The 22,197-nt window shown below is 38.8% G+C and overlaps 1 protein-coding gene and 1 pseudogene across 5 annotated transcripts in view; one reads left to right on the top strand and one right to left on the bottom strand.

Annotated features, from left to right (window-relative positions):
• LOC112617290 (periphilin-1) overlaps positions 1-21,543 on the top strand; it is a 220,306-nt gene extending 198,763 nt beyond the window's left edge. Inside the window, exons 10-13 of one of the 5 annotated variants that reach the window (XM_025374039.1) lie at positions 14,016-14,130; positions 15,374-15,474; positions 18,918-19,142; positions 19,456-21,543. In XM_025374039.1, the coding sequence (XP_025229824.1) occupies positions 14,016-14,130; positions 15,374-15,474; positions 18,918-19,142; positions 19,456-19,482 (468 nt within the window). In that variant the 3' untranslated portion in view covers positions 19,483-21,543. Of the gene's footprint in view, positions 1-14,015; positions 14,675-15,373; positions 15,475-18,824; positions 19,143-19,455 lie in introns of those variants that run through there. The other 4 variants (XM_025374042.1, XM_025374043.1, XM_025374041.1 and 1 more) reach the window with 4 other exon arrangements.
• On the bottom strand, positions 6,920-10,098 carry LOC112617284 (annotated as a pseudogene).
• Positions 21,544-22,197: the final 654 nt, after the last annotated feature.

Raw genomic sequence — 22,197 nt, 5'->3', positions numbered from 1 at the left:
AATACTGCATGAATAAACACTAATTTTTCTTGAGCTGAAAAGTCACAATACCTTGATACTATAAAAAAAAGAAAGCTTTTCTAAACATACAGAATATTTAAACTTTAATGTCACAGAAAACAGAAAAAGAAAAAAGCATAATAACACATGTACTGATACTACATGGTTTTTCAGTATAAGACATGGAGGAATTTCATAGTAGCAAAAGTAACTTCTACTAAAGTCAGCTTTCCAATACAGATTTTTTCTTGAGGTTTTTATTTTATTTTATGTATTTATGTATGTATGTATGTATGTATTTTTGAGACGGAGTTTCGCTCTTGTTGCCCAGGCTGAAGTGCAATGGTGTGATCTCGGCTCATTGCAACCTCTGCCTCCCAGGTTTAAGCAATTCTCTTGCCTTAGCCTCCCGAGTAGCTGGGATAATAGGTGTGCACCACCACGCCTGGCTAATTTTTTTTTTTTTTCCAGTACAGACGGGGTTTCACCATGGCCAGGCTAGTCTTGAACTCCTGACCTCAGGTGATCGGCCCACCTTGGCCTCCCAGAGTGCTGGGATTACAGGCGTGAGCCATCGCGCCTGACCTATTTTATTTTATTTTATTTTTTTGAGACAAGAGTCTTGCTCTGTCGCCCAGGCTGTAGTGCAGTGGCGATAATCTTGGCTCACTGCAACCTCCACCTCCCAAGTTCAAGCAATTCTCCTCCCTCAGCCTCCTGAGTAGCTGGGATTACAAGCGCACGCCACCATGCTCGGAAAATTTTTGTATTTTTTTTAGTAGAGTTGGGGTTTCACCATGTTGGCCAGGCTGGTCTCGAACTCCTGACCTTGTGATCCGCCTGCCTCGGCCTCCCACAGTGCTGGAATTACAGATGTGAGCCACCGTGCCAGGCCTCGTCAGGTTTTTAAAATGACTGTTATTTTTTAAAAGTTAACATGTGCATCATAGATAACTGAAAAACAAGGAAGCAAGGAACAAAGTCATCCATAATTACAAGTAGTTTACAGTTTGATGGTCCTTCTAGGTCCTGTGTGTGTATACACGATATAGGATTTTAATAATGAAAGAAGTGGGATAGTAGAGTGAATGTGCCTGGTCCACTGGATCATCTGTCAAAAGAAACTAAGGGGAACTTGCCTCTTCTGCAGGATACGTTGAAAATGTCCCATTTCAACCATAAAATGCTCTTTAACCAACCACAGCGTTAAGTAGATTACAGAACAATAATGCTTTTCCCAGCATGGGGCAGATGGGTGATCTGACCTATTTATTTCTGTTTATCTTAGTGGCTTCCTTGAAGCTATATGGAAAAATAACCCACGTTTCAAATTTCACTAGGGGAATGACTTGAGTACCTTAAAGTACAGTATTAGACATGAAACACACACACATACACCCCCCTCATGTATTGTCTCATGGCAGTTAGGAATCATAATCAGATGACCTGCTTCCAGACTCCTCCAAGCCAGTTCCTTTACACCACTCTTCAAAACCAAGCAGGCTCATTTATCTTTGCTAAGGATTTAGTTCAGTCATGGCTTCATTTCTGTTTTGGATTTAAATAATTATCTTGCCTGGTAGCAGCAGTATGATAAGGAGTGAATTTGAGATTTAGGCTGTGAATGTTCATTGTATTTCTTACAATTAACTCCTTTAATCTCTCTGCTTCACTATTTTTATAAAATAAGGCCAGTAACTCCAGAGTGCTTTTGAGGATTCTGGTACATAAAATACGAAGGTCTATATGAAAATGTTAAGTTAGTAAAAATACTTCTCATTTGCCAGGAATTTTAAAATGCCATTATATTTGAATAAGCCAATAAAAAGACCTTTAGAATTGTAACCCACAGCCATCCTTAGACATAGAGACCTTTGCTAGGATTCCTCCCTTTTCTCCAAAAATTATTCTTGTGTGGTGAGGCCTCCCTGAGTTGAGAGCTCAACTCATTGGACCCTGTAACAGTTAAAACTTCTAGGTTCTGAGACGTAACTTCCATATCTTCAGAAGATAAGGAGACCTATATATTGAATTGTCTCCAACCTCTTTTGTGGTAGATGAGCTGGGAAGGAAGTGGAGGAGGTGGGTCTTGAAATAGCTAAGCTGTTTCCTGCTTAGTCACTCCTGCTGACAAATTTCTCTCCTGTTGGAGAGTAACTGGGTGGATCTTGTGCCTTACAGGTTTCTCAAACCAATGTGAGACTTTTTTTCACTTTGAGAACTGGCTGTTGCCAGTTAATTACTTTCTTTTAGCCTTAGTCAGATCTAAAGTGTGACCTTTTGTACAGTCAGGATATTACACTTTTCTGATAGATAATATTAAATCATTTCATGAAGACTAGACTGCCTCATCTGTGAAATTGTAAAATTATTTATTTGAATTTATTGTGTTTAAAATAAATTTTCTTTGGATAGTTCTCAAATATTTCTTTTGTAAGCTGTATATAAAAATTAATTCAGTGTTTACATAAGAATTTTGCTGTTTTAAGCAAAAAGAACAAATCTGGAGGCATTACATTACCTAATTTCAAACTAGACTGTAAGGCAATAGTCACCAAAAATATCATGGTACTGGCATAAAAACAGGCACATAGATCAGTGGAACAGAATAGAGAACCCAGAAATGAACTCAAATACTTACTGCCAACTGATCTTCGACAAAGCAAACAAAAATATGAAGTGGGGAAGGGACACCCTGTTCAACAAATGGTGCTGCTACATGTAGGAGAATGAAACTGGATCCTCATCTCCCACTTTATACAAAAATCAACTCAAGATGGATTAAGGACTTACATCTAAGACCTGAAACTATAAAAATTCTAGAAGACAAACTTTGGAAAAACCTTTCTAGACATTGGCTTAGGCAAGGATTTCATGACCAAGAACCCAAAAGTAAATGCAATAAAAACAAAGATAAATAGCTGAGACTTAATTAAACTAAAGAGCTTTTGCACAGAAAAAGGAACAGTCAGCAAAGTGAACAGACAACCCACAGAGTGGGAGAAGATCTTCACATTCTGTACATCTGACAAAGGACTAATATCCAGAATCTACACCAAACTCCCATCAGCAAGAAAAAAAAAACAATCCCATCAAAAAGTGGGCTAAGGACATGAATAGACAGTTCTCAAAAGAAGATACACAAATGGCCAATAAACATATGAAAAAATGCTCAGCATCACTAATGATCAGAGAAATGCAAATCAAAACCATAATGCAATCCCACCTCACCCCTGCAAGAATGGCCATAATCAAAAAAATGAAAAAACAGTAGATGTTGGCATGGATGTGATGAAGAGGGAAGACTTCTACACTGCTGGTGAGAATGTAAACTAGCACAGCCACTATGGAAAACAGTGTGGAGATTCCTTACAGAACTAAAAGTGGAACTACCATTTGATCCAGCAATCCTACTACTGGGTATCTACCCAGAGGAAAAGAAGTCATTATATGAAAAAGATACTTGCACACATATGTTTGTAGCAGCGCAACTTGCAATTGCAAAATCGTGGGACCAACCCAAATGTCCATCAGTCAACGGGTGGATAAAGAAACTGTGATATATATATATAAAATAGAATATATATATTATATATATATATAAATATAATAGAATACTACTTAGCTATAAAAAGGAGTGTATTAGTGGCATTTGCAACGACCCGGGTGAGATTGGAGACTATTATTCTAAGTGAAGTAACTAACTCAGGAATGGAAATCCAAACATCGTATGTTCTCACTCATATGTGGGAGCTAAGCTGTGCGGGATGCAGAGGCCTAAGAAAGACACAGTGGACTTTGGGGACTCAGGGGAAAAGGGTGGATAGGGAGTGAGGGATAAAAACGACCACAAATTGGGTGCAGTGTATACTGCCTGCTCAGGTGATGGGTGCACCAAAATCTCACAGATCACCACCATAGAACTTACTCATGTAACCAAATATCACCTGTTCCCCAATAACCAATGGAAATTTTTTAAAATTTAATTAAAAAAAAAAAGAATTTTGCCACTTTAACTTCTTTAAAAAAAAAAAAAAAAAAAACTTAAGGGACTTTCTAAGTTCCGGATATCTTTTAGGGAGCTGAATTGCCATCTTAAACTGTGGTCTGTTTCATTATGATGGATGTTTTGGACATGACTTGGGAAATGTGCAAATTAAGCCTACTCCTCCTTGCTTTTGTTAAAGAATTTTTATTCTCAGACACGACAGTATCAAAAGCCAAATGAAATTATATCATATCGCAAATATTTGTGCTCATTTTCTCAGCAGTTAGAATTTTAAAGCCTATTTTATTATGTATTTAATTGCCTTTCATCCTGTGTTCATGAATATTTTTCTTTAGGTTTAGCCTTTCTATATGTTTTGCATCTTAGAAATTCTTTTCCCAAGCCAGTAATTGACATTGAATACAAAATTACTTTTCTCAAAATTCAGTGAGCAATGAATACGTTGGTTTTTTCCCTAATCAACAGTCTTTAGTTGTTTGTTTATTGTCTGTTGAATTAGAGAAAAAAATGTCTACAGTGTTTCTACCGTAAGTTATTTTAAGTCTAAGAGTTTGGTCTTTGCCTTACCTGCTCATGTCTAGCTCCATTTTGATTCCAGTCTACTATTTTTCCCAAAACTTCCCTATATTCCAAGATTCATTACTCTTTAAACACACTATGCTTTTTTGCTTTCAAGGTGCTTAGAACAGTTCACACTGTCTTAGTGCGCCCCCCATGATCTTTTATTTGGAATAATTACAACACTTTGTATTTATCTTATGGCATTTACCATATTCTCCCTTGTTGTTTGGTAATTTTTAATCTATTGGTCTTTTACTAGAATGTAAAGTCCTTGAACAGAGCATGTTGTACTCTGACCAGTTCCAGTGCTTTAACATAGAAGGTGAGCTCTAGTTGTGTGGCAGGCACATTTATCTGTCATTCATACTTGTGTCAGCATTTGCAGATTTATTAATATCTAACCCATATCGAGAAGATGCAAAGCTCATCCTCCAGGGTCAAAGCAGAACAGATCCATCTTCATTTTATTTTGAAAATTTTCAAACATGAAGAAAAGTTGAAGAAATTGTCTGGCGCACACTCATATACATATCACCTAGATTCTATAATTAAGCTTTTGCTCTATTTATTTTGTCACTTATCTTTCCATTTCTGGATATAATAAGAAATATATATTTGGCCTCTGCCCCCATTTCTTGGCACACAGCTTCTAGAATCTTAAAGTGATAAGTGTCTTTTTGTATGTGAATGAGGGAACTAATGGCTGGGGGAGCTCCTGGATAGCCTCTGTTTAGGGGCTGATAGCCCAGGGTAACCAATCATGTGTTTATAGAGTTGGAACTTTCAGCCTACCCCCTTAACCTCTAAAGGGGTGGAGAGGGACTGAAGGTTGAGCTGTTCTCTGAAGGCCAGTGATCTCATCAGTTGTGTTTTTGTGATGGGTCTTCAATTTAGCTGCTCTTCTGTCTCTGTCTCATAAACACACACACACACACACAGATACATATACCTCTACAGTTGACACTTGAACAACTCAGGGATTTGTGATGCTGTCTCTCCCTGCCTGCCCCCCCCCCCCCCCCGCCGCAACATTTGAATATTCAGGTATAACTTTTGACTGCCCCAGAACTTAACTACAGATAGTCTGCTGTTGACCAAAAGCCCTATCAATAATATAGTCAGTTAACACATATTTTGTATGCTATACGTATTATATATATTATATTCATTTTGTTTTGTTTCGTTTTTTGTTTTTTTGAGACGGAGTAACCAGGCTGGAGTATAGAGTGCAATGGTGTGATCTCAGCTCACTGCAACCTCCACCTGCCCAGTTCAAGCAATTCTCCTGCCCCAGCCTCCTGAGTAGCTGGGATTACAGGCGCCCACCACCACCACGCCCAGCTAAATTTTGTATTTTTAGTAGAGATGGGGTTTCACCATGTTGGCCAGTCTGGTCTCAAACTCCTGACCTCAGGTGATCTACCCACCTTGGCCTCCCAAAGTGCTGGGATTATGAGCGTGAGCCACTATGCCTGGCCAATACGCTGTATTCTCTCTCTTTTTTTGGAAGATCAAAGTTTATTTACTATCTGCATACAAAAACATATTGCACATCAAACAACCGAAACTAGAAAAAAAAAGATACTCTACTGAAGACTAGTGTGTAGTTTATATAGAATAAACCTTCTGGAAATTAATCTTTTCAGTAGTTCCGGTTATGTCTGAATGGACATGACTAATTCAGCTTAGTGTTTTAACTAAAGCTATGTTTGATGTTTAAATACTGTGCACTTTAATAAATAAACCAAACAAAACCTCAAGGTAGAACAGTCACTGCCAAATATCACACAGTGTCCCTGCAGATGAGAGTTTAACAAATGTATTCCACTGGTCTGCAGATTTTCCACTACATACAGCTCTTAAAAAACACGTTAAAACAGACCAGTTCCTAGACTAAACTAATGAAGAAATTACAATTCAGTGCACAATATTTTAGACTGCGTTTTATTCTAGTTTTCCTCAGATGAAGAAGTGGTTGCATATTAAAAATGTTACAAAAGCAGCCAGTGCTTTGATAAAGAATGTTACGTTGGGGATCCCACCCCACCCACCACCCCCCATCTCTGCCATATTTTGAAAACAAAATAACATTTCCTATAGCCAGCAACTTTTTAAAAATTTACATATACTATTCTCAAGGCATATCTGATGATATATTTTATAACACAGTAGGTGTCAAAGTATGTTTAACATATGATTTATTCAGGATCCCTCCCCTTTTTGAATTCCAAATGGTGGAACTGAAAGTGTGATGTAAAGATTGGCAATCCATATTCTATCTTTGGCAAGCTGGTACAAGCATTATTGTACATGTAATATAAAAGAACTGTAAACTAGGACTTCTTCGGTTTATGAAACACCATTGAGGACTGCTGCTTCTTGACTGTTTTCTTCTTTTAAGGTATTAATCTTGTCTTCTCCCAGAGTATGCTGTAGCAATGTCATTGCCAGAAGCACTAGTTGGGCTATTTATTACCTTTTCTGAAGGACCATGCTCTTCAATCACATCTTTTGCTTAGCCCATTTTCAGTAATTGAAGCTGTATCAGATTCAGTCATTCCATCCATCAGAACAGCATCTTCGTCAGTCCTTCGTCTACGAGACCTCATATGACGATTAGTACTGTGATGAGATTCGCTGGCATCAGTGTCTGCAGTCTCATCTGATTCTGTATTATCAAGTAAGCTGTATGGATTGCTGTCTGGATCTTTGAGCACAGAAATGATGGAGGATTTGCCACCATGTGGTCCACCACGACCTTGACCCCCTGAAACACTTTGCATCTTCCTCCTGGGTGTCTCCTGCTGTCACGCTGATGTCGGCTGTCTCAGTCATCATCTCCTGCCAATGACCAATCACTCAGCTTGTCTTTACCCTCAGATTCTATTTCAGAGGGTTTAGACAGCTCAGAATTTGTACTATAACTGGAGGTGTAATTAGGGCCCCGACAACCTCTGCCTCTTCCACTATAAGACCTAGAACCAATCTCTTGTAACTGCTCATCAATCTGTAGGCGTTCCATTCTTAGCTGTTTTACTTCCTTTAGATAAGCAATATGGTACTCTAAAAGAACTTGCACATTTCCAATGGTTTCTTTAGTGCCAACAGATACAAATGGAATCATACCGTCTTCTCTGGGTAGTTTATTTTCACTATCCCCTTCAATTCTCACCTGAACTGTATCAGATTTGTCTACTATTTCTTGAATAACTTTGCCGTTTTTTTCCAATTACTTTTCCAGTGAGGTTCTTAGAAGCCTGAATAAAATCCTGCACAAATTCCAAGAAACCTCTAGCCTTTTTTACAGCATCAGCACTCTCTCTATAGATTCTTAATGTTTCAGTGTCTTCATCTAGCTCAATGGCGGTAACTTCAGGAACCTTCCTAGCTTGCTGAATGTTACTACCATGTGTTCCTATTGCCACCTCCATTAAATCTTCTCTCACAACAAATTCCTCATGAAAAGCTGCTGCAAGTTGTACTTAATTTGTCATTGATTTTGCAGTTGCTTCCTTTTGGGTTGTGATAATTTCACACATATTGAATGCAGGCACTATAGCTCTGATCCATGTGTTCGTAATGCATTTCTTAGCAACCACCAGTGTTCTTTTTAGAAGCTGTGTTTTTAAGAGGCAGTGGGACTGCAGCTTTGAGGAGGACTCAAAGATATCTTTTTCTATTAATACAGCACAAACAGCAACATAGATTACAATAGTTTTGGCACCTTCTGCATTGCAGAGGCCCAAATTAAAGGGTTTAAATTTATCTCCAGTATTTAATATAAATGTACTATCACTTTTTTCCTGACCTCATCAACACATTAGACATTATGAATGGTTCCTTGTATATTACGCCCCAATTGGAGTTTCCTTTTTTAACTTATTTTTATGTACCTTTCATTAAAAGGTTGTAGAACATTTTACAGATGCTAATTTTATTTCACAATGCTCCTATAAAAGTTGTAAGCTTTTATTTTCCACTTTAATGGTAAAATAGTTGCAAATGTGTATTTAATTTACTAGATCACCACTTACCATGACAGCTTTCCCTTCTTTTCACTCCTCAGTCCTCCATGACAACTCTGCTAAATAGAATTGTCTGCAGTGATGAAAATGTTTTACATCCTCATGTCCAGTATGGCAGCCACTAGCATTTGAAATAGAACTAGTGTGACTGAGAAACAGAATTATTTCTGTTTCACTAATGGAAAATAAAATATAGTCACGTGTGGTTAGTGGCTACTGTATTGGACAGCACAGCTCTCCAGTCTCCACCATCCCAACAAGCTGCTCTTGTGGTTTACCTCCTAACTGCCAAATCTAGTCAGTATGTTTCTTTGATCTTTCTCTGGCATTTGATTGACTATGTCCTTATTTTATAAACTCTTTCTTTGGCATCTGTGCCTTCACTGTCTCCTGATTCTTAACTTTTCTGTGGTCTTTTCTGTGGATGACATTGATGGTTTTAGATGTCTGCACTTGGCTCTCTTTGGCTCTTACATTCTCTTAAAGCACACGTTAGCTATTCATTGAACATTTACTGAGTATTAGTTTTGTGGTGCTAGGAAGAACTCTCCCTCCTTCAAGAAATTCCCCTGGCCTCAGCTGACATTACTGCTAAAGATTATAAAATCGATCCCTTCCTCACTTCTGTTTATTTCTTCAGAAGTCCAGACTCATGTACTTAACTTCCTGTTGGTAGTTGGTTCTGGCTGTCTCATGAGTGACTCAAGTGACTACTTAGTACTGAACTTATCTCCTCCTAGTACCTTCCCCATTGAAATATATAAAAGTAAAAAACCTTCCACCTATCACTCTTCACATTATCATATATCTACTGCTTCTTCATTACAGTATCCCCCCTTATCCTTAGGGGATACGTTCCAAGATCCTCAGTGGATCCCTGAAACTCAGATAGTACTGAACCCTGTGTATACTATGTTTTACCAATCCAACAACTGAGAGGGCTACTAAGTGACTAACAGGTGGGTAGTAGATAAAAATTGAATATGGGACCAAGGGAGGATTTATGTCTGGGGCAGGATGGGGCAGGATGAAGCAGGATGGCGCAAGATCTTATCACACTACTCAGAACAGCATGCAGTTTAAAACTTAAGAATTGTTTGTTTCTGGAGTTTTCCATTTAATATTTTTGGACTGCAGTTTATAGCAGGTAACTGAAATCTCAGATAAAGTGGGGACTACTGTACTTGTAAAGCCTCTAATCTCATCTTTCTTTCACACATCTTCTCATATTTATTGTCCTGGCTCTCAGTAGCAGGAACCCAAAGCATAGATTCTTTCTCATTTTTCTCTTCCTGATACCTCCAAAGGTTCCAATTTCTACTTGTAGCTCTTTCCCTCTTTATTAATTTATCTGCTGTACTAAGCCACTAGCATTTCCCCCAAACACCATTTCCTTTTCCTTTTCTTTGTTTTCCTAGAGAGAACTTATCAGCTCTAACATCATTTTCTAGTACTCCCTTCTATAGACGAAGTCAGAATAGTTGTTTCTCCTCTTTCCATCATCATCACTATAGCTGCCTTAGATTAAATACTTCCTATGTAGCAGGCACTATTCTGAGTGTTCTGTATTATCTTATTTAATTGTTAAACAGCACAGTCTGGTATAGGTACTGAAACTCAGGCACAAAAGTTAAGAAAACTTTTTTTCTTCTTTCACTTTTGTGTGATTATTTTTGAAAAAAAATTTTTAATAGATTTTATTTTTTGGAGCTGTTTTAAATTTATAGAAAACCTGCAAGAGCATAGAGAGTTCTTATATGCCCCTTCTCCTTACACAGTTTCCCCTATTATTAACATTTTGCATTACTGTGATACGCTTGTTATGATTGATGAACTAATATTGATATATTAATATTAAATAAAGTCCATAGTTTACATTAGGATTCACTCTTTGTCTCCTACAGTTCTGTGAATTGTGGCCAATGCATAATGTATCATTCAGTATCATACCATACAGTCCCATACAGCATAATTTCATCTCCCTAAGAAATGTCCTATGTTCCACTTGTTTGTCCTTTCCCCTTCCCCCTGGCAACTAATGATCTCTTTAGTGTCTATGGGTTTTTGTGTTTTTAATAATCAGAATGTCATATAGTTGGTATCATAGTGTATAACCTTTTCAGACTGACTTCTTTCACTTAAGATTCTTTTGTGTCATTTTGTGGCTTGATAGCTAATTTTTTTTATGAAAAACATTCCATTGTATGAGTGTACTGCAGTTTGTCCATTTATCCATTAAAGAACATCTTGGATGCTTCCAATTTTTGGCAGTTATAAATAAAGTTGATATAAAGATTTGTATGCAGGTTTTTGTATAGACATAAGTTTTCAACTTACTTGGATAAATACCTAGCAGTGGGATTGTTGGATTGTATGGTAAGACAATGTTTTGCTTTGTAAGAAACTGCTGGACTGTCTACCAAAGTGGTTGTACCATTTTGCATTCCCACCAACAATGAAGGAGAGTTCTGTGGCTCTACATTTTTGACAGAAATTGGTGGTGTCAAATTTTTTTGTGGATTTAAATTTAAATTAAATTTAAATTTAAGTTATGGATTTTAAGCATTCTAATAGATGTGTAGTGGTATCTCACTACTTATCATCGTTTTAATTGTCAATTTCCTAATAACAAACGATGTTGAGCATTTTCTCGTATGTTCATTTGCCATCTGAATGTCTGCTTTGGTGAGGTGTTCATTCAGTTTTTTGCCCGTTATATAATTGGGCAAATAATTTGGGTTTCTTATTTTTTTTGTTTGTTTTTTATTTTTTTGTTTTGTTTTGGTTTTTTTGAGACAGAGTCTCACTCTGTAGCCCAGGCTGGAGTGGAGTGGCACGATCTTGGCTCACTGCAACCCCTGCCTCCCAGGTTCAAGCAATTCTCCTGCCTCAGCGTCCCGAGTAGCTGGGATTACAGGCATGCATCACCGTGCCTGGCTAATTTTTTGTATTTTTAGTAGAGATGGGGGTTTCACCATATTGGTCAGGCTGGTCTCAAACTCCTGACCTCGTGATCTGCCTGCCTCAGCCTCCCGAAGTGCTGGGATTACAGGCATGAGCCACCTCACCCGGCCTTCTTATTGTTGAGTTATCAGTTCTTTGTATATTTTGGATACCAGTTTATCACATACATGTTTTGCAAAGATTTTTTCCCAGTCTGTAGCTTGTTTGTTCATGCCCTTAACAATGTCTTTCACAAAGCACAGGTTTTTAAATTTTAATGAAATCCAATATATTGGGTTTTTTCTTGGATTGTCTTTGATGTTATATTTAAAAGTCATCACCAAACTCAAGATCACCTAGATTTTTTCCTCTGTTACCTTCTATAAATACTACAGTTTTGCATTTATATTTAGGTCTATGATCCATTTTGAGTTAACATATTTTTGAAAGTATAAGATCTGTGTCTAGATTATTTATTTTGCATGTAGATAGATATCCAGTTTTTCAAGCACTGCTCAACTCATTGAAGTTCAATGAAGTCTTGAACTTAACTGTCAAGTTGAAGACTGTCGTTTCTCCATTGAATTACTTCTGTGCTCTGTTTTTAAAGTTCAGTTCACTGTATTTGTATCGGTCGGTATCTGGACTGTCCTGTCCTTGATTTGTCTGTTCTTCTGCCAATGGCATTCAGTCTTGATTACTGTAACTTTACAGTAAGGTGTTTTGTTTTTTGTTTTGAGACAAGATCTCACTCTGTCACCCAGACTGGAGTACAGTTGCATGATCTCGGCTCACTGCAACCTCTGCCTCCCAGGGTCAAGCAATTCTTCTGCCTCCACCTCCTGAGTAGCTGGGACTACAGACAACGCCACCATGCCCAGCTAATTTTTTATTTTCAGTAGTGATAGGGTTTTACCATGTTGGCCAGGCTGGTCTCAAACTCCTGACTTTAGGTCATCTGCCCGCCTCAGTCTCCCAAAGTGCTGGGATTACAGGTGTGAGCCACCTTTACAGTAAGTTTTGAAATTGGATAGTGTCAGTCTTTTGACTTTTTCCTTTTTTTCTTCAATATTATATTCAGTATTATGGGTTTTCTGCCTTTGTGTATGAACTTTAAAATCAGTTTGTCAATATTCACAAAATTAATTACTGAGATTTTCATTGAGACTGAAATTTATGTAGGTCAAGTTGGGAAGCACTTGTATTTTAACAGTATTGACTCTTCCTGTCAATTCTTGGACTATCTCTCTATATCTTATTTATATGTTATGTATATTTATATTAATATATATAGTTTATCTTTTATTTATGTTCTATTTATTTGTATCTTTCATGAGCATTTTATAGTTTTCCTCATATAAATCTTGTATGTATTTTGTTAGACTCAAACTTAAGGGGTTTTGTCAGTGCTAATATAAATGGTGTTGTGTTTTAATTTCAAATTCCATTTGCTCATTACTGGTATGTAGGAAAGCAATTAATTGACTTTTGTATATTAAAAGATCCTGTGTCCTGCAACCATGCTATAATCACTTATTAGTTCCAGTGGATTTTGTGTGTTATTTAGAAGTGTGTTGTTTAATCTCCACATATTCTGAGATTTTTCAGCTAGCTTTCTGTTGTTGAGTTCTAATTTAATTCCATTGTGATCTGAAAGCATACTTTATATGATACCTATTATTTCAAATTTAAGGTTTATTTTATGGCCCAGAGTGTTGTCTAACTTGGTTAATAGTCCATGAGAACCTGAGAATAATATATAAAGTTCAAAACAGGTTTCACTGGACCCGAATCAGAATGTCCAGTGCAGGGCTGCATTTCCTCTGGAGGCTCTAGGGAAAATATATTTCCTTGCGTTTCCCAGTTTATAGAGGCCGCCACCTTCCCAAGTAGCTGGGATTACAGATGCGCGCCACCACGCCCAGCCAATTTTTTATATTTTTAGTAGACATGGGGTTTTGCCATGTTGGCCAGGCTAATCTGGAACTCCTGACCTCAAGTGATCCACCCGCTTCCACCTCCCAAATTGCTAAGATAACAGGTGTGAGACACCACACCTGGCCACTAAACAGAATTTGTTATCTGATCATGATTCAAACAAAGAATCTAAAGTTAGGGGCTCAGAAACTTTTTTCTTCCAAACAAATAAATGAACAAAGTCATTGATACCTCTTCCCTAGCCTTTGTTCTTATTCTGATCTCTAGTCTGATGTCCTTTGATTAGACTGCCTTACACTTCTGCATTCAGTAATGTGGTATGTCAATGTTTTCCTTCTCATTCAAGTTGTCAGCAGATCTCAAGGATAGCAGTTTAAGTGGCCTCTGGTAATAGTGACAATGCAAGGCCGAGAAAGGTTCTGCTGTGATATTGTGTCTCTCTTTTAGATGTTAGTGTCATAACTCTGCCAACTCAGTCAGCTAAGTATTTGGCTAGTTATTTTCATTCTCAGCTAACCAGAATGTGTTTTACCTTTTAGGTTTACCGACAAGACTGTGAAACTTTCGGGATGGTGGTGAAAATGCTGATTGAAAAAGATCCTTCATTAGAAAAGTCTATACAGTTTGCATTGAGGCAAAATTTACATGAAATAGGTGAGCGGTGTGTTGAAGAACTCAAGCATTTCATTGCAGAGTATGATACTTCCACTCAAGATTTTGGAGAGCCTTTTTAGATTTTTTTGCTCAGACCAGAAAAAAAAAAAAACAGCTTCTAAAAAATTTTTTTCCTGGATTGTGTAAATCCTTAATATATGGAATTTTTGTGATGCAGTGAAATACTTTATGATAGTTGACCACATTTCAATATTAAATAAACATCTAAAATAGTCTGTTTAAAATGTTTAATTAGAATTTTTGTATTTTTTTTTTTTTTTTTGTAGAAATGGGGTTTCACCATGTTGGCCAGGCTAGTCTCTAACTCCTGGCCTCAAGTGATCTGCCTGCCTCAGCCTCCCAAAGTGTTGAGATTACAGGCATGAGCCACCGCTCCCAGCCGACATATGATACCATCTGAAAATGTTAGAATTCTAAGTTGTGATTTTATTGACTTGTTGCTTGCTTTTTCTTAGGCTTTGTAACTTGTAATATGTTAAAGTGTACTATCCTAATAAACTGAATACTTTGGTATCTTAGAGAATATTTGCTTTGAGAATAATTATCATTCAATGATAAAATAGAGCACTTAAATCTCTGAGAGATACCTCAGAAAAAAATCCGTTTTTCCAAGTAATGAACTCAATGTCTTCTATTACAATAATCCTGAAACTCCTGACTCTGTCACTGATGTATGAGACTTAAATAATATCATATACAAGACTAACAAATAGAAGAGGCAATTTGAGGTGGAAGATGAGGGATATTTTAAGTTTGGGACTGTAGGAGATCGATCAGGGTGGTAGGAGAAGCTTTAAGGAAAGACGCAAACCAAACCTTCTTGGAAGACTGGGAGGTTTTGCAAAGCTTCAGAGAATAAAGCTGAAGGCAGCTAATTCTCTTCCCCTGAGGCTGAGGGCGAAGAGTAGGTAACAAGGTAGTGTAAAGAAATGTATCTGGATAAGTTTGTTTACGGATGTCCTCCGGAACCCAACCTTTGATCATCCAGCGCAAGACTGCTCCCTGCCAAGGAGGGTGGCAGTGTTAATGACCCACAAATCGTGTTGGCTTCAGGCCTTTGGCATTCTATCTGTACCGAATAAATACAGAATAAATACAAGCAGCGGCTCCAGTTTATCAGGACTGCACTCTCTTTTCGGCTGCGCTAAAGCCAGCAGTCCCCTAGCCATTCTCACGCAAAATACCTGCGTCTGAATACTCCTTTCATCCGTCACTCGGCCAGAGTCTGCGGGACAGACTTGGCAGCAGGTGCCCCCTGTGAGGAACGCCGCAATGGATCACGACGGAACCCCCGAAAACGAAGGTGAAGAGACTGCGCAGTCAGTAAGTCATTGGTGCTCGCTCGGGATTTCCAAGTTCAGGGGAGTACTCAAGCTAGGGTTTCATCATGGTACAACAGCTATCTGCACAACAGAAACAGTATATAAAAGTATTGAAACAACTGCCTAAAGCCAGTGGAGCCTCAGTTTCGCAGGCTCAGTTAAGGGACCTAATGCAAACTGTTGTTTCCCAAAACCCATGGTTCCCAGAAGAAGGCACGCTGGACCTAGAGCTTTGGGAACAAGTGGGGAGAAATCTTAAACGATATCATGCACAAGGGCAATGGGTCCTGGTAACATCTTTAACGTTATGGGCCTTAGTTAAGGCTGCTTTGGTCCAGCTGTACATGGAAGAGCCTAAGAAGGGAAGGAAGGAGGAACCATCACCTTATCGCCTCCTCTTCCTCCCTCAGTCCCCTTTTACCCCCTTTACTGGATAAAGATACCAAAGAGGAATTGGAGGTTTTCCCTGAGCTCCCTCCCCCAATAAATTGGAAAAAAGACAAGGGGTACGCTACAGCTATGGGACCCTGTCTTAGGCAAGCGGCATTAGAAGGGGACCTCTTGCCCTGCCCAGTGATACAAAATTGACAAGGCAATCAAGTATAGGAACCATTACTTTTTATGCTTATAAAGACAGAAGAAAAAGCATTAGAGAAAACGGAGCTGCTAGCCCATTTATGAAAGGATTAATTGAGGCCATAGCAGACAACTTCCATATAACCCTATATGACTGCTCAGTGCTAGCTAAAAACAATTTTAGAGACCAGTCAGTACCTCCCCTGGAGGACAGAATTTGATGAATTATATAAACAGCAAACCTCTTTTTAGTAATAGCTACTGTTACAATTCCTCCCCTATCCCTGACGTGGCTGTCTTAAAATCCTATTTGGGTAGAACAGTGGCCTTTAAAGGGAGAGAAATTACAACGAGCCAATGAATTAGTTGAGGAGCAATTAAAAGCCGAGCCAATGAATTAGTTGAGGAGCAATTAAAAGCCGGCCATACAGAACCAGCAAACAGCCTTTGGAATTTGCCCATTTTCATCGTTCCCAAAAGGTCTGGCAAATGGAGACTTTTGCATGACTTACAAGCTATCAATGCTAATTTGCAATCTATGGGGCCCCTTCAATGGGCTCCATTCCCCTGCAGCAATTCCTCAAGATTGGCCTATAGTTGTTACTGACTTAAAAAACTGCTTTTATACTAGTCCCCTTGCAGAACAGGACAGAGAAAAATTTGTGTTTACAATACCAGCTATCAATAATGAAAGGCCAGCTGACCTATTTCATTAGAAAGTACTTTCTCAAGGAATGCCGAACAGTCCTACCGTGTGTCAATATTATGTAAATCAGGCTTTGCTCCCCAGTAGAAAAAAATTTCCTAGCTGCAAGATTATTCATTTTTATGGATGATATTTTACTAGCAGCCCCAATGGAGCCAGTACTTTTGAGTTTATATGTCTCTGTTGTAAGGAATACACAGTTAAGAGATTTAATCATAGCACCTGAAAAAGTAAAAAGTACAGATGTCCTCACCTTAGAAGTATCTTGAATACATACTAACTTCCTGGTCAATAAGACCTCAAAAGGTTAAATACTAGCAACTAACATAGCTTAAATCATTATCAAAAATTGCTAGGCAATATTAACTGTCTTCACACCACCTTGGGCATAACTACTGATAAATTACAAAACCTGTTTTCTATCCTAAAAGGCAATATAGCCCTAGACCCTTCCAGGTATTTAATCCCCACAGCAAAAAGAGAAATTGAGGAAATCAAGCTATTTCTCAGAGGCAACTAGATTGCATAGACCCACAATACTCAGTCCAATTGTTTGTTTTTCCTATTAAATATTTCCCCTACGGGATTAATAGGACAAATGGCCCTGGGGCTGCACTTCCTAGAATAGGTTTTTTGCTCACATACTGGGACTAAAACACTATCTCCCTATTTCCAGCTAGTTAGTAAAGTCATCTATACAGTCAGCAGATGATGCAGTCAGTTGCTAGGTCATGACCCTGATGTCATAAGAATTCCCTTGAGTAAAAAACAGTTTGAAGCAGTCTTGCCCCTATCTCTAGACCTTCAGAAAGCACTCTCTGATTATGCAGGCCATATAAAACATGCCCTTCCTGCTGACAAACTATTTCAGTTCTTATCTAGTACTCCTGTAGTTATGCCTACAAAAGTAGTTCCCTCCCCCATACCTAACTTTGTAATGCTTTTTACTGATGACTCTCATAAAAATGGAAAAGCGGCTATCTGGTGGAAACCACCTAACTCCCTCACTCCATCTAGGTTTACTAGTACTCAGAGAGCTGAGATTGGAGCCCTAATATTGGCCCTAGAACCTTTTTCTGTTCAGCCCATCAGTATTGTTAGTTACTCTGCTTACTCTGCTTATTTATTGCAGAACCTTGAAACAGCCCTCATTAAGTCTATTCTCGAGCCCACCCTGTGTGCCTTTTTTCTTTGACTTCAGCAATTGTTAGATCAATGTACACATTCTATTTTTATCACACGTATTTGAGCCCACAGCTCACTGCTTGGCCCACTGGATTATGACAATGATCAAGCAGACCTGCAAGTTATGATGTCACTGCTTAACCAAGCCATCCAATCACATCAGTTTTTCCACCAAAATTAGAGAAACTTAACTACACAAGTTCAACTTATGCAAAGACTAGCTAAACAAATTATCCTGTAAATGCCCAGATTGCTGCCTCACAGGCATGTCCCCTCCTTCAACAGGTGTTAACCCTAGAGGACTAGAACCTAATCAGTTATAACAAAGAGATGTTATACATGTCCCTGAATTTGGAAAACAAAGATACGTACATGTATCCGTTGATACCTGTTCTCACCTAATTAGCACATATGCTCTTCCTGGAAAGTCCACCTGATCTGTCATTAAACATGTTCTTTTAACTTTTATGTTTATGGGGCGGCCCACAAAAATTAAAACTAATAAGGGTCCGGCTTATGCCAGCTCACAGTTTCAACAATTTTGTCACACTTGGAGTGTCCAACACTCCACAGGCATCCCGTATAACCCCCAAGGACAGGCCATAGTAGAACGTGCCCACTTCACCCTTAAAAATATGCTCAGAAAACAAAAAAGGGAGACTATGAGTAAAGACACTGAAACACTACTAGCACAAGCCTTATTTACCCTTAATTTCTGAAATTTAGATGATAAATTTCAATCAGTTATAGAAAAGCACTTTGCTAAAACTTCTCAAGACATAAAACCACAGTTTTATGGAAAGATGTAAATAGTAATATATGGCATGGTCCAAATGTTTTGCTAACATGGGGAAGAGGATATGCTTGTGTTCACACCCCCTCAGGCCCTCTTTGGATTCCAGCACGATGCATCAAACCATACCATAGTGGGGCTAGGACCCAACCTGGTACCAGAAATGAAGGAAACGACCCCGCAGGCCCCACAGCCCCTGCAGTCCCCGCAGCCCCCACAGGCCCGGAAGAAACGGGTTCGTCGGATGACACAGTTTCGTCGGACGACAGGAGCCCCGGACATTACCTGGGGGATGCTGAAGAAGACAACTCAGGAGGCTGAGCGAATCCTGCTTCGAACACAGACACCATTCACTCAGGAAAATTTGTTCCTTGCTATGCTCTCTGTTGTACATTGCAACTCGCGTAAGGTATTAATCCTTTTTATTCTCTCACTTTGCCTGTTACCTGTACCTGCTATACCCTATTAAGCCCATTTTCTAAATCTGCCTTTTTTTCAGCCCTATTACTTAGGCAGACATCCCCTTCCCAGCTTCTAACTGTGACTTTTTAGCTAGGAGGGATTAACATACCCCCAGTGGGGTTCCTCAGTAACAGCCATATAGAAGGATATGCGAAAACATCTCTCCTAGATAGACCCCCACTCCTGGGGGTCACTTCTTAATTAGAAAAGAATATTACTAATTACACTCATGTTTGTCTCTTGTTGTTTACTAATTCTAGGATCTAAAGCCGGAAAACAAGCAGTAACTGCTATGCCTGACAAAACTGTTGCTGCACACATCTGTAGTCGTCAATCAACAAAACCTGATGCAAAAAACAGAAAAGGGGTGATGTAGGAGATTGGTCAGGGTGGTAGGAGACGCTATAAGGAAAGATGCAATTGGAAGGCAGGGAGGTTTTCCAAAACTTCGGGAGAGAATAAAGCTGAAGGCAGCTAATTCTCGTACCCTGAGGCTGAGGGCGAACAGTAGGTAACAAGGGTGTGTAAAGGGATTTATCTAGATAAGTTTGTTTACTTATGTCCTCCAGAAACCGTGCAAGACTGCTCCCTGCAAAGGGGAGGCGACAGTGTTCATTACTCACAAATTGTGTTGGCTTCAGGCCTTTGGTATTGTGTCTGTACTGAATAAATACAAACGGCTCCAGCTTATCAGGACTGCACTCTGTCTTCGGCTGCACTAAAGTCGGCAGTCGCCTAGCCATTCTCACACAAAATACCTGTGTCAGAATACTCCTTTCATCCATCGCTCAGCCAGCGTCTTCAGGACAGACTTGGCATGGGACTTGTCCAAAAAAATTCTGATCAAAAGAGGAAAATTTTGGAATATGCCAAGAATAGTGGAATTTTATTTATTCTATTTTTTGTAGGCCCATACTCTCCATCTCAAGAAACAAGATGATTGTAACATGTCCATGATTAAACTATTGGCAGATTATTGCTGTGTTAATCTCTGTAGTCTAATGAGTTCTTTGTTCTGTTCTGCTGCCTTTTGTAGGTTCTTGTCCTTTCAAAAGTGTTCTTGAAAGAAACAAAGCGGATAGGCAGTTAGCACAGCACAGCTACCCCTTACCGAGCAGTCTGTGAAAATGACCCCTCACCCAAATCACGAGTTAGCTAAGAATCTAACTGGGACAATTACGATATTCCACTCACTTCCTGGTCACTTCAGCAGCCTAGTGGCATTGAGCCAAAATATACAATTCTGTGTTATTAGTGAGGAAACTTTAAAACTCATGTTTGTTATTACTTACTACCCAATTTCATTATCCTCCCTTCCTCTTTCCATTTCTATTCTCTCTCACTTGAATTCTGGCATTATTTTTAGTGGCCTCTACTGATAATACCTACCCTAGAGTACATAAAAATTATATTAAAAGAGGAAGTAGTAGTATGCATAATTTTAACAGATTCTATAACGGGTGCCTCAAAATATGTATTGTGCCATTCCGCAAATTTAAAAACTAATTGAGGACACTAATTATTTTTTTTAATTTTCTAAATGAGACCACCTTGGATTTTTATTTTTGCCATTTAGATGTTTATACTTATTTAACTTTAATAAAACATAAGCCAAGCCAAATCCCACATGACAACTCTGGTATTCTTCCCTTATATGAGCAATGATTTTATTTGTTACCCACCTTAGAAATGTATCTGGATAAGTTTGTTTACGGATGTCCTCCGGAACCCAACCTTTGATCATCCAGCGCAAGACTGCTCCCCGCCAAGGAGGGCGGCAGTGTTCTGGTGTTCAAGACTAAGAAAGTTCTAGTCTTGTTTTTCCTTCTCCCCGCTTCCCTGGGGTTTTTCCTTACAAGTTTAAAAACAAAACTTGAGAAACTACCAAAGGCGCAGGAGTTGTTCACTTTGTTGAAATTCATTAAATTAGAGAAGTCTCACTAACAGATGTATTTAAATATAGATACAACAGATAATTTCTTTTTCTCCCCTTTCCCCAAATTACAGTCAGCATTTAAAGCTGTTTATGGCTTGCCATCAGCATTATTCTGATAGGCTTGTTAGTGCTAAAATCTGTTTGGGGTTTTTTTTTTTTTTTTTTTTGCGTCTTAAAGTCTAATTTTAGGATGGATGAATTCAGATGTTTACCAGAGTGTATATTTTACATAATGTTCTTGAATAAAAAGACTTGTTTGTAAATTATTCATTTTTTTTGCATATGCCCAGTTGGTGTGATAAAATTTTCATTGTCTTACCATAAAGCCTTGGTTACCAACAGGCAGAATGTAGATATTGTAAAGCTTTTTGTGAATTTTAAAAGTGCAAAATAAAGCAACCACGTTTAAGTAGATTGTCTTTTTTCTTAACAGGCTTAACGCATTTTGCTAAAATGTGGGCTTTATTACTCTCTACTGCAAGATTACTTCTTAGTCTTCAGTTTACTTACTCAGCAGCAGGATAGAGGAAGTGTAAGAACTGAGAAACTACAGCAGTGCCCCCCTCATCTGACTTTGCTTTCCATGGTATAAGTAAACCATGGCTACTATTGGCCAAAAATATTCGATGGAAAATTTCAGAACAACTTTTAAGTTTTCAACTGTGTGCCGTTCTAAATGAAATCTTGCAGCACCATGCTTTGTCCCACCTGGCACGTGAATCATCCCTTTCTCTAGTGTATCCACACTGTACACACTACCCACCTGTTAGTCATCTGTGCCATTTACTCCTGACACCCAGCCATTGACTATGTCATGGTTCCATGATCCAGGATCACCCAAAGCAGATGATCCTCCTTCCGATGTGTTGTCAGAAGGTCACAGTAGTGCTCATGCCTGTAATCCCAGCACTTTGGGAGGCCAAGGCGGGTGAATCACTTGAGGTCAGGAGTTCAAGCCCAGCTTGGCCAACATAGTGAAAGCCCCGTCTCTACTAAACATACAAAAATTAGCCGGGCTTGATGGTGGGCGCCTGTAATCCCAGCTACTTGGGAGGCTGAGCCATGA

This window comes from Theropithecus gelada, unplaced genomic scaffold, assembly GCF_003255815.1.
Source record: "Theropithecus gelada isolate Dixy unplaced genomic scaffold, Tgel_1.0 HiC_scaffold_15989, whole genome shotgun sequence".
Taxonomy (NCBI): Eukaryota; Metazoa; Chordata; class Mammalia; order Primates; family Cercopithecidae; genus Theropithecus; species Theropithecus gelada.
The sequence above is the reverse complement of the archived record's forward strand: the minus strand, read 5'-3'. Positions and strand labels throughout refer to the sequence as shown.